This window comes from Colossoma macropomum, unplaced genomic scaffold (genome assembly GCF_904425465.1).
Source record: "Colossoma macropomum unplaced genomic scaffold, Colossoma_macropomum, whole genome shotgun sequence".
Taxonomy (NCBI): domain Eukaryota; kingdom Metazoa; phylum Chordata; class Actinopteri; order Characiformes; family Serrasalmidae; genus Colossoma; species Colossoma macropomum.
Window position 1 is genome coordinate 4,610,083 of NW_023494795.1, and position 12,038 is coordinate 4,622,120.

The 12,038-nt window shown below is 43.0% G+C and overlaps 1 protein-coding gene across 2 annotated transcripts in view; it reads right to left on the reverse strand.

The window, feature by feature from the left end:
• Positions 1 to 2,273: 2,273 nt before the first annotated feature.
• The window catches only part of fam102bb (family with sequence similarity 102 member Bb), a 41,669-nt gene continuing 31,904 nt past the window's right edge, over positions 2,274 to 12,038 (reverse strand). Inside the window, exons 7-11 of one of the 2 annotated variants that reach the window (XM_036581246.1) lie at positions 11,742 to 11,837; positions 5,645 to 5,852; positions 5,073 to 5,209; positions 4,852 to 4,921; positions 2,274 to 4,414 (exon numbers count right to left, since the gene is read on the reverse strand). In XM_036581246.1, coding sequence (XP_036437139.1) covers positions 4,372 to 4,414; positions 4,852 to 4,921; positions 5,073 to 5,209; positions 5,645 to 5,852; positions 11,742 to 11,837 — 554 coding nt within the window. In that variant the 3' untranslated portion in view covers positions 2,274 to 4,371. The remainder of the gene's footprint in view (positions 4,415 to 4,851; positions 4,922 to 5,072; positions 5,210 to 5,644; positions 5,853 to 11,741; positions 11,838 to 12,038) is intronic. The other variant, XM_036581247.1, reaches the window with a different exon arrangement.

Genomic DNA, 12,038 nt, shown 5'->3' on the forward strand with positions numbered 1-12,038 from the left:
GCTGGACTGAGAATAGTCCACCAACCAAAAATATCCAGCCAACAGCGTCCTGTGACCACTGATGAAGGACTAGAGGATGACCAACACAAACTGTGCAGCAGCAGATGAGCTATCGTCTCTGACTTTACATCTACAAGTTGGACTGACAAGGTAGGAGTGTCTAACAAAGTGGACAGTGAGTGGACACAGTGCTTAAAAACTCTGTCTGATCCACTCGTACCAGCACAACACACACTAACACACCACCACCACGTCAGTGTTACTGCAGTGCTGAGAATGATCCACCACCCAAATAGTACCTGCTCTGTGAGGGACCACTGAAGAACAGGGTAAAAGGGGGCTAACAAAGTATCAGAGAAACAGATGGACTACAGTCTGTAACTAGAACCACAAAGTGCACCTATATAGTAAGTGGAGCTGATAAAATGGACAATGAGCGTAGAAACAGGGAGGTGGTCATAACGTTATGCCTGATCAGTGAATATTCCCTTAACTTCTCTTAAAGTTTGTGCAATTATAATGGCTAAAATAACAAACCTGAGATGATTATCCGTGATAACAAACTGCCTACTGTGATATGTTTTGTACTAGTGTAGGAATCAGTCTGCTGAATCTGACAAGCCTCTGATATGATGGCACCTTACAGGCAACAGTTAAGACACTAAAGAGATAAAACGTCCAAGACCTACTCATGCATTTGGTTGTTACATCTAGCTCTACATGATAGGTCTTTAGTGCCAGTTCTAGATAAAGAGTTTAAATCTACTGAAAAGCTACTGAAGGTTTACGCTGTGTGCGCAGACACCCGCTCAGTTTCAAAACACGCAAGAGGCAAGTGAGATCACGTTATAAAACGTATGGCTTTTGTGAAGATACTCGCACGTGGATAAAACCATAGAGAACGTTAACATCGGCAGACAGGAAACAGACACAGGTTTACTATAAAGTCCTCAAAATACTCTGACTTCAGGGACACGTTTACGATAAAGAAATATAATGAAAAAAATATCATTTGTAGTGTTTTTTTGTACATCAGCAGTCAGGATGTCACTGCAATAAATTCACTGTGTTCAACTAACTGTGTTTGTGTTTTGGTAGAGAGGAAAAGAAGATGAAATTCAGTTTGAGGACTATAATTTCTGAAATGCTTCTAAAACTATTCTAAACAGCTGCAAGCATTACAGCGACTATAAATCAGTTATTAGAAAGAATGATGGGTTTGCAGTCTTGACTCCTTTTCACACCCACTGTGGACCAATTCTGCCATAACAAATGTGAAAACTGTGCTATAATATCCTCGGAATTCCTTCATTACGTGGCAGAGTCATTGGTAATGGCAGTTTCTTTGCAGCTTGCCTGCATTTGGCCCTAAAGGAAAGCTGTGCTGAATTTAAAACCAGCGCCTGAATGAGCAGCTGTAGTTAAATGGGAATTTCCAATCCACCAATTGAAATTTTTTGCATAACTCAATCATTGAGATGTAAACAAAGACATTTAGAGTGGTTTGATGTGAGACTGTAGAGACACTTACTGACTCTTTACAGTGATGGTGATAGAAACCAGGGTACACAATGTCTACAACACAAATATAGCAGTTTTCTTTGCTATACAAAACAAATGAACCTACATGTGGAGTGTTAATCTTAAAATAGTGCGAAATCTGAAAAAAACGTTTTCTTTGGGTACTAGTTTGTCCTAGAACAGGGGTGTCAAACTCAACCAGTAAAAAGGCCACATTTAAAAATCTCCTCAAATCTGTGGGCCAGAGGAAAAAAAATGTTTTTATTGCATATTTAATTAATGTTGTGCTTTAACCTGAACCGGCCGTTGTTTATTCAAAATATGCAAAAATTTCAACAGTAAAATGCAGACGCTTGTAGTAGACATTATTAAATATTACATGGACAATATTCAAAATCTAAATGTCCCCAGGTGCTCAGGCTTTTAAACCCACCTATCTGCTTGAACTAGACACCTGGCATTCTTTCTTTGCTGCAAGTTCAAGACTTGGGCTCAATTTCTGAGCTCATGTTAAGTGTTTATGTTGGTTGAACTGAAGCAGAAATGCATTTGGTGATATGACTGGTGTGGAATTGCGCAGAATTGTGTAGAATTGAGGTGTAACTGCTGTCCCATAGACTGTTGTTGGGGTAGACGAGTTGGAGCACATTACGTTGCAGTGCATGCTGGGGATTGTAGTGCAGCACACTGTTAAATGGGCTAATAATAATAGAAAATTAAAATACTTTTGGGGGCCAGATAAGATTGTGTGGCGGGCCTGATTTGGCCCGTGGGCCTTGTGTTTGACTAGGGCTGAAAGATTAAACGTTTTTATATTAAAATCGCAATTTAAGGCAGTGCAATTTTCAAATCGCAAGACCTGCAAATTTTCTTTAATTATAGCCGACACTCTTAAAATACAGTTCTTCAACGTTCTTAAAAAGATGGTCGTTTAGTAAAGACAGTCATTCCATACAGAACCATGAACACTCAGAAACCCATTTGCATGCATAAAAAGTTCTTTGCCTGGTGAAATGGTTCTTCAGATTGGAGAATGTGTTGTATGTGGTTCTGTATAGCATCAAAAAGGGTTGGTACTGTTCCTTTGTTGCTTGTTGATGTCAAGCTTATAACAATAGACGAACATTTTGGTCCTACAGAGAACTCTTTTCAAAAAGGTTCTATATAGAACCATATACAACACATTCTCCATCAATCTGAAGAACTACTTTTACCATGCAAAGAACCATTTAAGCATGCAAAAGGTTCTTTGAGTGTTCATGGTTCTACACGGAACCACTGTCTTTACTAAAGAACCCTCGAAGAACCAGCTTTATCAAGTGTGTACATCAGCAAAAACATTGTTTTAAGTTTTAAGAGGGGAAACGGAACCTAATAAGAGTTTGGGAAACGCCTGTAGACGAGTTAGACCAATCAGAGGCAACCAAACCTCCATGTGTTGTGACATCACAACCACAGCTTACTGGCAGTTTGACACACTATGTTCAGGGGTCGAGCCTCAAGACAAAAAAGCCTGAATCTCAATTTTTAAAAAATGCATTTGCAATACTAGTCGGAAAAAATGCAATTAGATATTTTCCACATATCGTTCAGCCCTATGTTTGACACATGAGCCCTAGAACATCCTGTGTGTGCCTCTTCACCATGAACATTTTTTAAAAATATGTTTTAAGCCAAAAGCTTTTGTCAAAACTATTGCAAACTAATGTCTCAGACATCAGCCAGTGTGTTTGTAAGGTAGAGGCATTAATCTTCAGATTATAGTTACTATCACCACCAAGGAACTACTGACTCTAAAATGGAGCATGTCATATCAAACCATTCTGAATGGACTGGTTTTCATCTCTGTGATTGCGTTATGCAGAACTGTGGACAACTGGTAGAATTCCCCGATAAGAACGGCTGCTTTCTGGATATTTCAAATTCCACAATTGAGCTGAACCCCAAACACTCTGTAAATCACTCAAGACCAGATTAACAGTACAAAGCCCAGAAGTTCAACACTGTTGGGGTTGACTGATGGTCAAATACGACAGAATAGATTGTACTGGCACTGATAGCCACCCCATAAATCTGTGCCTAAACTGTCCCTAAACGTTGAAGTGCTCCATGCGGAATATGATTTCCTTAGCTTTATTTTTTCTTTATGTGAAGGTGATGCACTCACTCACGTAGACAGAGTGCGCAAGCTAATTCTCTCCCTTAAAGGTGAACTGTCCTCCCTGGTCTCAGCTTCCATCCCAAAGGTGTGGAACAAAAGAAGAGTCCGTTCGATCTCCCCTCAGAGCGTAATGAGATCAGCAAACACACCGCAACAGTGAGGTCACCTTCTGTAAAGAACACTGCAGCACTGTATCTGCAGTGCACACACACACACATACTGAGATAAGTGGTGGAGATGCACAAAACATATAAATACTCCCAAATATAACTGATAAAGGGGAGAACCCCCCACCCAACAGCTGCTGAACATATGAGATTCAAAAAATGGAGCATAAAACAAAACCTAGAACCAACCTAGAAACAAGCAAAACACTGAGGAATCTGATTCCTGTTCCAATCAGTAAGTACAGTTTTCCTCCTCTGACTCAAAGAGGGAAAGTGTTGGGATCTGTAACTTAACCTCACAAGTTTCCACAGTCATATATCATTAACCCCAGGCTCCAGAGATGTGCATGCCTCCACCCAGCCAGCGGAGGGTGCTGTTCTGTTAAAATCCCCGGTCGCTGGCAAACAGTGAGGCTGGGTGGGTGAAACACACTGCCAGAAGGATGAGAGGTTGGAGAGCCTGTGTGTACCTCCCTCCTGTACTTTGGTTTGTACTGCCTCTCTGCTTGGCAGCTTCCAGCTCTAGCGCTTGATCACCACCTGTTCGTAGGCACCAGCACCAACCCTGCGGAAAAAAATAGGAAAGAAAATCTTGGCAAGTCTTTGTGGAAAGTCGCAGAGCAGGGCCGATGTAGGGTGAGATGACCCCCAGTACTAAATACTGATTAATTGTGCTGAACTGTAAAATCTGATCCAGAAATAATACCAGCTGTTAGAGGAATTTTGCCACAGCATATTCGAGAAGGCTGCTGACCAAGCGGCCTATCAATATAACAGCGTTTTCCAGGTCAGAACGAAATCCGCTTTAGTAAACACTCATATCTATTTTTTTGATTTCTGTCAGATGTGAACAAACTTCCAGATATAAAAAGACTGTTCAAATTAAAGTGTGACCATTTAGTTAGGGGGCATTTTTATCATATACTTCACATTAACAGTTCTCTGATGACACTGCTGAACACTCCTGTGTGCCATGGGCTGCACTCTGCCTTACTGTTGTACCTGGCAGGTAGATGATGGCTGCCAAGGGCTGTGCTCCCTCCGGGACCCACAAACAAGCGAAGACCCTCTTCTGTAACACGGTATAAAATACTGGTGTCAGTTTCTCTCAGAGCTGAAGAGAGATCTTAAAAAGCAACTGCCTGTGACAGAATAAAACAAGGATGTCTCAGGCTGGAAGCAGAAGCATAAGGCTGGTCAGAAAATGGGGTTGCCATGGTTACCTTCAGCGCTGGAGTCAAGCAGACTGTGGGTGAAGTCCTGGCTCTGCAGGATCTTCTCCACCACGTCGTCAGCATCCACCCGCGTGGCATCCATTCGCTTTAGCTGAGACTCCATCGAGTCCTGCTTCACCGGATACCTGCGTGGGAGGAACAGCTTCAACCTCGACTGCATCAAAACAGACAAATTTGGACTAAAGCCATGTAAGGTGCAATGTATGGATTAGGGTTTCATTGCCTTCCAGCTGTATAAACAGAAAATAACACCTGGACTCGTGATTTATTCACATGGTCTTTCGAGACAGATTAAATCTTGAATTAATTTACATGATAAGCGAGGATTCTTTATTGAAAGTGCTTGTAAGTCACGAGAAGGCCAGCATAGGGCTTCTGACCCAGTACTGGAGAACCTTTCTCCTGCATTTTATTCAGTCTAGCACACCGGATTCAGCTCATTATAGATTTTATAGTTACCTAAAGAGTTAAATCAGCTGTGTTTTTAAGGAAGGAAAAACAGTGCAAGAGGTTACCAGGCCTGAAATTAAGACCCTCTGATCTAAAGCCATACTACTAACCTGCTGGAGGCTCGATCAGGTGTGGCGGGGTGTTCGGGTAGGGCGGCACAGGCTCCAGAAGCAGCAGCAGGGGGCGCTGTGGTGCTGTGGTTCTCCTCACTGGGCTCAGGGATGCTGCCGATGCCTGTGGAGGCACTGCCCACTGAGGTGTTCCTCCTGTGGGTGAATTCTGATAGGCTGGAGGAGCGTGAGTGGCTGGTGCTGTAGCCTGAATGCAGAGGGGACAAACGTCACATGAAAGATTACATAACAGACGCACAAATAAACGCAAATCAACCTTTCATCCACACACACACACAACAAATACCTACAACCAAATGTAAACTGAACGGTAGACGTTTGCAGAACTCTCTCTGACCCACAGTAGAGAACACAACAGTAATAACTGAAGGGGAAAAGTCAATCAGAGTTCACATCTGAGGGGCACGAAATCAGAGTAGTGAGCATATTAGCTGAACTGCACATAAAATTTAATTAAACTCCTCTTCAAAAGGAGCCTGTTAACCGCGTCTTTCAGACTGGGAGAACAGAAAAACCCACTGTAGTGATATTTACTGATTTACTAACAACAGCTATATGGGTATGGATGTATATTACATGGCCAAAAGTATGCGGACACTTGACCATCACGCCTACATGACCTCGTTGGACATCCCATTCCAAAACCATGTGTATTAACATAGAGTTGCCCCTCCACTCTTCTGGGAAGGCTTTCCACAAGATTCTGGAGTGTGTCTGCGGGAATATGTGCCCATTCAGTCAGAAGAGCATTTGTGAGATCAGGCACTGATGTTGGACGAGAAAGCCTAGCTTCCATTCGACGTTCCAATTCACCTCAAACGTGTTTAGTGGGGTTCTGTATCTTAGACTCAACAGCATCCTGGGACAGTTCAATTTCCTCACATCCGATGTCTGAATGGTTTAACCATCGGGTTTCTAAACAGAGATTAGTGTCACATATCTACAACTCTATATTAGATAAATCTTACTCTACTTTAGAAGTAACATTTAAATGGGAATGGGAGCCGAACCAGCTTGGATTCCATCCCGTGTGGGACCGGATGTTGTCTAACCTGATTGTTACCTTGCTCATCAATTAATTAATTTTAAATGTATACACAGGGCCTACTCCACACCATACTTAAAACATAAAATGGGCAGGGTTCCCATACCTTATTGTACTGTTGGCAATGCTGATTATGTCGGCACTTTCCTGCATATGTTTTGGGACTGTACTGAGATTAGCAAATTCTGGGACTATACACCGATCAGGCATAACATTATGACCACCTCCTTGTTTCTACGCTCATTGTCCATTTTATCAGCTCCACTTACTATATAGGTGCACTTTGTAGTTCTACAGTTACAGACTGTAGTCCATCTGTTTCTCTGCATACTTTGTTAGCCCCCTTTCACCCTGTTCTTCAGTGGTCAGGACCCCCATGGACTCTCACAGAGCAGGTACTATTAGGGTGGTGGGTCATTCTCAGCACTGCAGTAACACTGACGTGGTGGTGGTTGCGCTGGTACGAGTGGATCAGACACAGCAGTGCTGCTGGAGTTTTTAAACACCACAGTGTCACTGCTGGACTGTGAATAGTCCACCAACCAAAAATATCCAGCCAACAGCGTCCTGTGGGCAGCGTCCTGTGACCACTGATGACGGACTAGAGGATGACCAACACAAACTGTGCAGCAGCAGATGAGCTATCGTCTCTGACTTTACATCTACAAGGTGGACTGACAAGGTAGGAGTGTCTAATAGAGTGGACAGTGAGTGGACACAGTGTTTAAAAACTCCAGCAGCAGGCCCGCAAAACTCACCCTATACTAATGTTTCTTATGTGGTGTGACAGTGTTTTCATATGTACATGTATTGACTGTGATCTTGACTGTACTTATTCATGTTGGTTTACACTGAACAGGAACGTAAGCTGTATATCTTTTGAAAGCTAATAAAATAATAAGTTGATCACATAGGTGCATTTCAGTAGGTAGCGCTCTGGAATCTGTCAAAGCCAGATTCATCCATCAGACAGCCAGACAGTGATGTGAGACTCATCACTCCATAGATGTCTCCAGATTCTAGTGGCAGAAGCTTTACATCACACCAGTTGTCACTTGGCATGGCAGACAGTGGCTTGAGTGCAGCTGCTTAGCCATGGAAACCCATTTCATTAAGCTCCCAATGCACAGTTCTTGTGCTGACGTTGTGCTAGTGAGGCAGTTTGGAACTGTAGTGAGTGACGCAACAGAGGATAGGTGATTTTTAAGCACTTCATGCTCCAGCAGTCGGCTGTTTTCTATCTTGGCACGACATTCAGTGAACATCCGTGGAATGGCGGTGTTGGAAAAGTATTTGCAGCTGGTAACTGTCGGGACCAAGAGCTATTTGCTTCCTTGCCCAAAGCCCCGACATATGATGGGTTTTATAATCTAAACTATTCTGTGCTGTGGTTTTGTTCTAATTATTGTCTTAATCACTTACAAAAATAAACAAAAATAAAAGAGGGTATTCAATCAAAAATAAAAGAAAGTAGAATAAAAGACTTCAGCCACTGAGTTCTTGTGGAAGGGAGAAAAAGGCTTCTTCTTTATTTCAGCATCAGGTGGCACAGGGTCTCGAGAGACCCCAACTGCGCAAATACAGTGTTCCAAACAACAGTTTATCCCATTTATCTGGGGTCATGTGATATCCCTCCGCCTTACTTCTCAAATTTTGATATTAGCTCATTCTCTAATAGGTGCATCTCTTCACCCATCAGTTTGGCCATCGCATGATGAGCTCACTCCTAAAAACTGGCTTCAACAGGTTTTTACCAGCCTGCTCTACCTTTCACGGTCAACTTGCCCCTCTCTTCACTGGGTCAGTAGGTACACACAGGCCTCTCTGTGAACCCAGCTGCTTTCCAGTGTCTAGAATCTCCTATACAGACAGACTAAGACCCTTTGTGAGAGAAGTAATATTCTCTGTTAGGCAATACTTGCTATTTGGTTATTGATTACAACATCTAATCTATTTGATCACCGATTAAGGGAATATTTATTCAAAATCTTCGTCATAACTCACCAACTACTTTGAGGAGTCTTTGGAACCCCTCGTTTTCCACTGTTTTGATAGCAACCATATCCTTTGCCAGATAAAATGTTACTGCTTCTGTTACCTCTTTCCATTGTTTACTTGTCTTCTCATACGGAGCGCCTCTCACAAACGCTTATGTTAGCGTTGTTTGTTTTGGTCTTGCTGTAACGTTAACGTTAGCCTCTGCTGGCTGCAGTGTAGCAGGCCTCCTCAGTGCTTGACTCTCAGCATACTGTTTGGGATGTTGTCGCTTTAAATGGTTGAAAACGTTTGTTATGTTGCCGTCCGACGTGAGAACCTTCTCTGTGCAAACTCTGCAAATCACCATGGTTTGTGTCGCATCAGTTTGGGAAAATCCAAACTAGTTCCATTTTACTGACGTTGACTTTTTTTGGGGACTAACTGTTCGCCGGTGTTTTCATTCATGGCTTCCCGCTTGTGAAAAAGGGGAGGGGAAAGCGAGGCATGATGGTACGCTATGATTGGTTTATCTGCGTGTCTCTGGGGTGGGAAATAGTGCGCTTTGACTGAGGGAAAATAAAAACCCACATCGCCTGTATGTGCATAGAACTGCATCGGATATAATGTGCATTGTAGGGGTGGGGGAAAAAATCGATTCTTAGATGCATCGCGATGCGGACGTGAACGATTCTGAATCGATTCACAAATGTCAAAAATCAATTTTCTAAATATTTAATTTATAGCGTAATGTTGACGGAACGCAAGGGGCGGAACTTGGAAGTGGGTAAGTGCAGCGCCCGGACAGTCTGTGGCGGCACTTAACAAAAACACTACTGGAGGAGTGAGAAATCCGACCGGCTCCCTCTGCATTAAAGCCAGGTTAGGTCAGGAGTCACAACACAAATGATAAGAAGAGCCATTTTGTCCTTTCAACAAAAATCAAACCACCTTGGGAGCCGCAACATTTAATGTCCAGCATGTCTCAGTATGTGCTGATGTCCTAGTGTAGGCTAAACAATATAAACGAACACGCAGACTTACTCTGCTCTGCTTTAAGCTTCAGCTATAGCCGCTTTCCTCCCATCTCCGCCAGAAAACTTTTCCTCATAAGTTGAATAGTTTCTTGTAAAATGTCTCAGCTTTCGGTTGTTTTACGAGGCTGAAGTCGCTTCTCATTCTCCAGCTTCTTGCTGAACTTTCCGGTTCCACCTTTAATTCTGACTGAGATGCCGAATGTAATTGCGGCACCATTTAAGGTGGAACGGGAAAATTAAAAAGAGAAACTGACTTCAGCTTCGCCGCTTTTTAGTGTTTGACAGTCTCTCGTTGCAGATTTAATGTACCAGGAAACCGACTGCGCTGCTTATAAATGCGAATTTATAAGTCCATTAATCTCCCAATGTTCGTCTGTCTTTCTCGTTTCCTTTTCGTTCGCTACTAGCCAGGCGAAACCTCGCTGCTACATGACCTGCAGTCTTTCACGCTCCACACTCCCCCCCCCCGCCCCCTATCACGAGACCAAAACCGAAGTTATAAAATCACTGAAGTACATATAATTTGCTGCGTGGTCATCCATCACCACTGGACCTTATTTCACCTTAACAGCGCATTTTATCGCAGATGAGTGGCAGCAGCGTCTCATGTGCTCCGAACCAGAGCAGTGAATGAGAGCCTACTAGTTCACTTGCCACATCACTTCCATTTGATTTATTAATAAAAGATATTGGACGTAAATTCACTATGGATCATTACAAATACTTTGTTTTAAAACTACCAAGTCCTTAGACAGTAAGAAAATAGAAATCATGTATAGAAAAAAAGATGCATCGAGATGCATTGATAATCGTTTTATAATCGCATCGCAGCCCCCTGAATCGTAATCGAATCGAATCGTGAGGTGCCTAAAGATTCCCACCCCTAGTGCATTGTAACACGATCCAACGATCTCCCTGTGATGGCATATCGTGGACACATAATAATCCTTCACGATCTGATATCGTCATATCGCACACCCCTACTTACGGTTGACGGGCAGATCTAGCATGGCAGAAACTGGCATGCTTTGACAGTGCCACGTTTAAAGTCACAGAACTCTTCAATACAACCAATTCTACTGCCAATGTTTGTCTATGGAGACTGCATGGCTATGTGCACAATTTTATATACCTGTCTACAATGAGTATGGCTGAAAATGTGAACTCTGGAGGGGTGTCCACATACTTTTGGCCATGTACATCTATTTCATCTTACACATTTTCCCTCAGTTATAATAAGTGAGCAATCCAGGCGTATTTGTAGCTAAAGGCTTTCCGGAATATCAATCATTCAAAAGCTGAGAACTAGTCAACACCCACATGCTCGATGTTGCTCTTGTCTGCGTCAAACTAGAGGAGCCGATGGCGAAGCCTCTACTGTATGCGCTCTTAGCGAAGGAAGAAAAGCCTTCTGCACACCCACTCACATCACGTGTACCTCTGAATGGAAGCATGTGGCGCTACTGGCTCTCTTCTCTCTCAAATCTGTCTCTTTTCAGAAGATTTAATTAAACTTAATACTTTCAAATGAGCCTTACATGCACTTTGGGGGTTATTTGAGGAAGGAGACAGTGCTAATGCCTCCCCTCCTTTCATAATCATCTGAGACTAATGTGAGAAATACATCCAATCTAATCTGAAAGCATCAAACGTCGACTGAGTGCTGTCTCTCCCCAGTAAGTATCCGAGGAAGCCGTGTTATCAAATCAGCTTTGTAATCGGGGACATTTGATCTGGTCTCCAGGCTGCTGTCTAAGTGCCTGAAATTTCAGATAGGGAGGGATTAGCGATGAGGGGGGGGAGCGCATAAGCACAGATGAGCACAGACACACACACACATTAACAATAACACACAGAGGCATTATATTCTGCACATGCATCAATCATCAGTTTTAATGAGGTTAGAAGAAAAGGACGGACAAACCCCAACATGCATTCAAAATCAGGCTTTAAAATCATCTCAACCCCACCACACTGTCTGACACTGGAAGGAAAGTCAGAAAGTCAAAGGAAAGCCTACCTGATACTTTGGACTGCTGACTAGCATAGCTAGAGGTCCGAGAGTGACCACACACTCCCAGCTCCTCCGGCAGAGAGCCACACTTGCCCGGCGTTTCTGTGGACACAGGGGGTTCCAATCAGACACACACACTTGACCCTACTTCGCACATATTAGTGTAGCTGCTGTGATGCTAATCAGGCTTGGTCTCCTCCTCTTAATGAAAATCCACTTCATAGGTTCACTCGTGTCAATGGGAGAGCCGACGATCCCCATTAGACTGATCTATTATGGGTCACGCAAGACTGACAAACATTA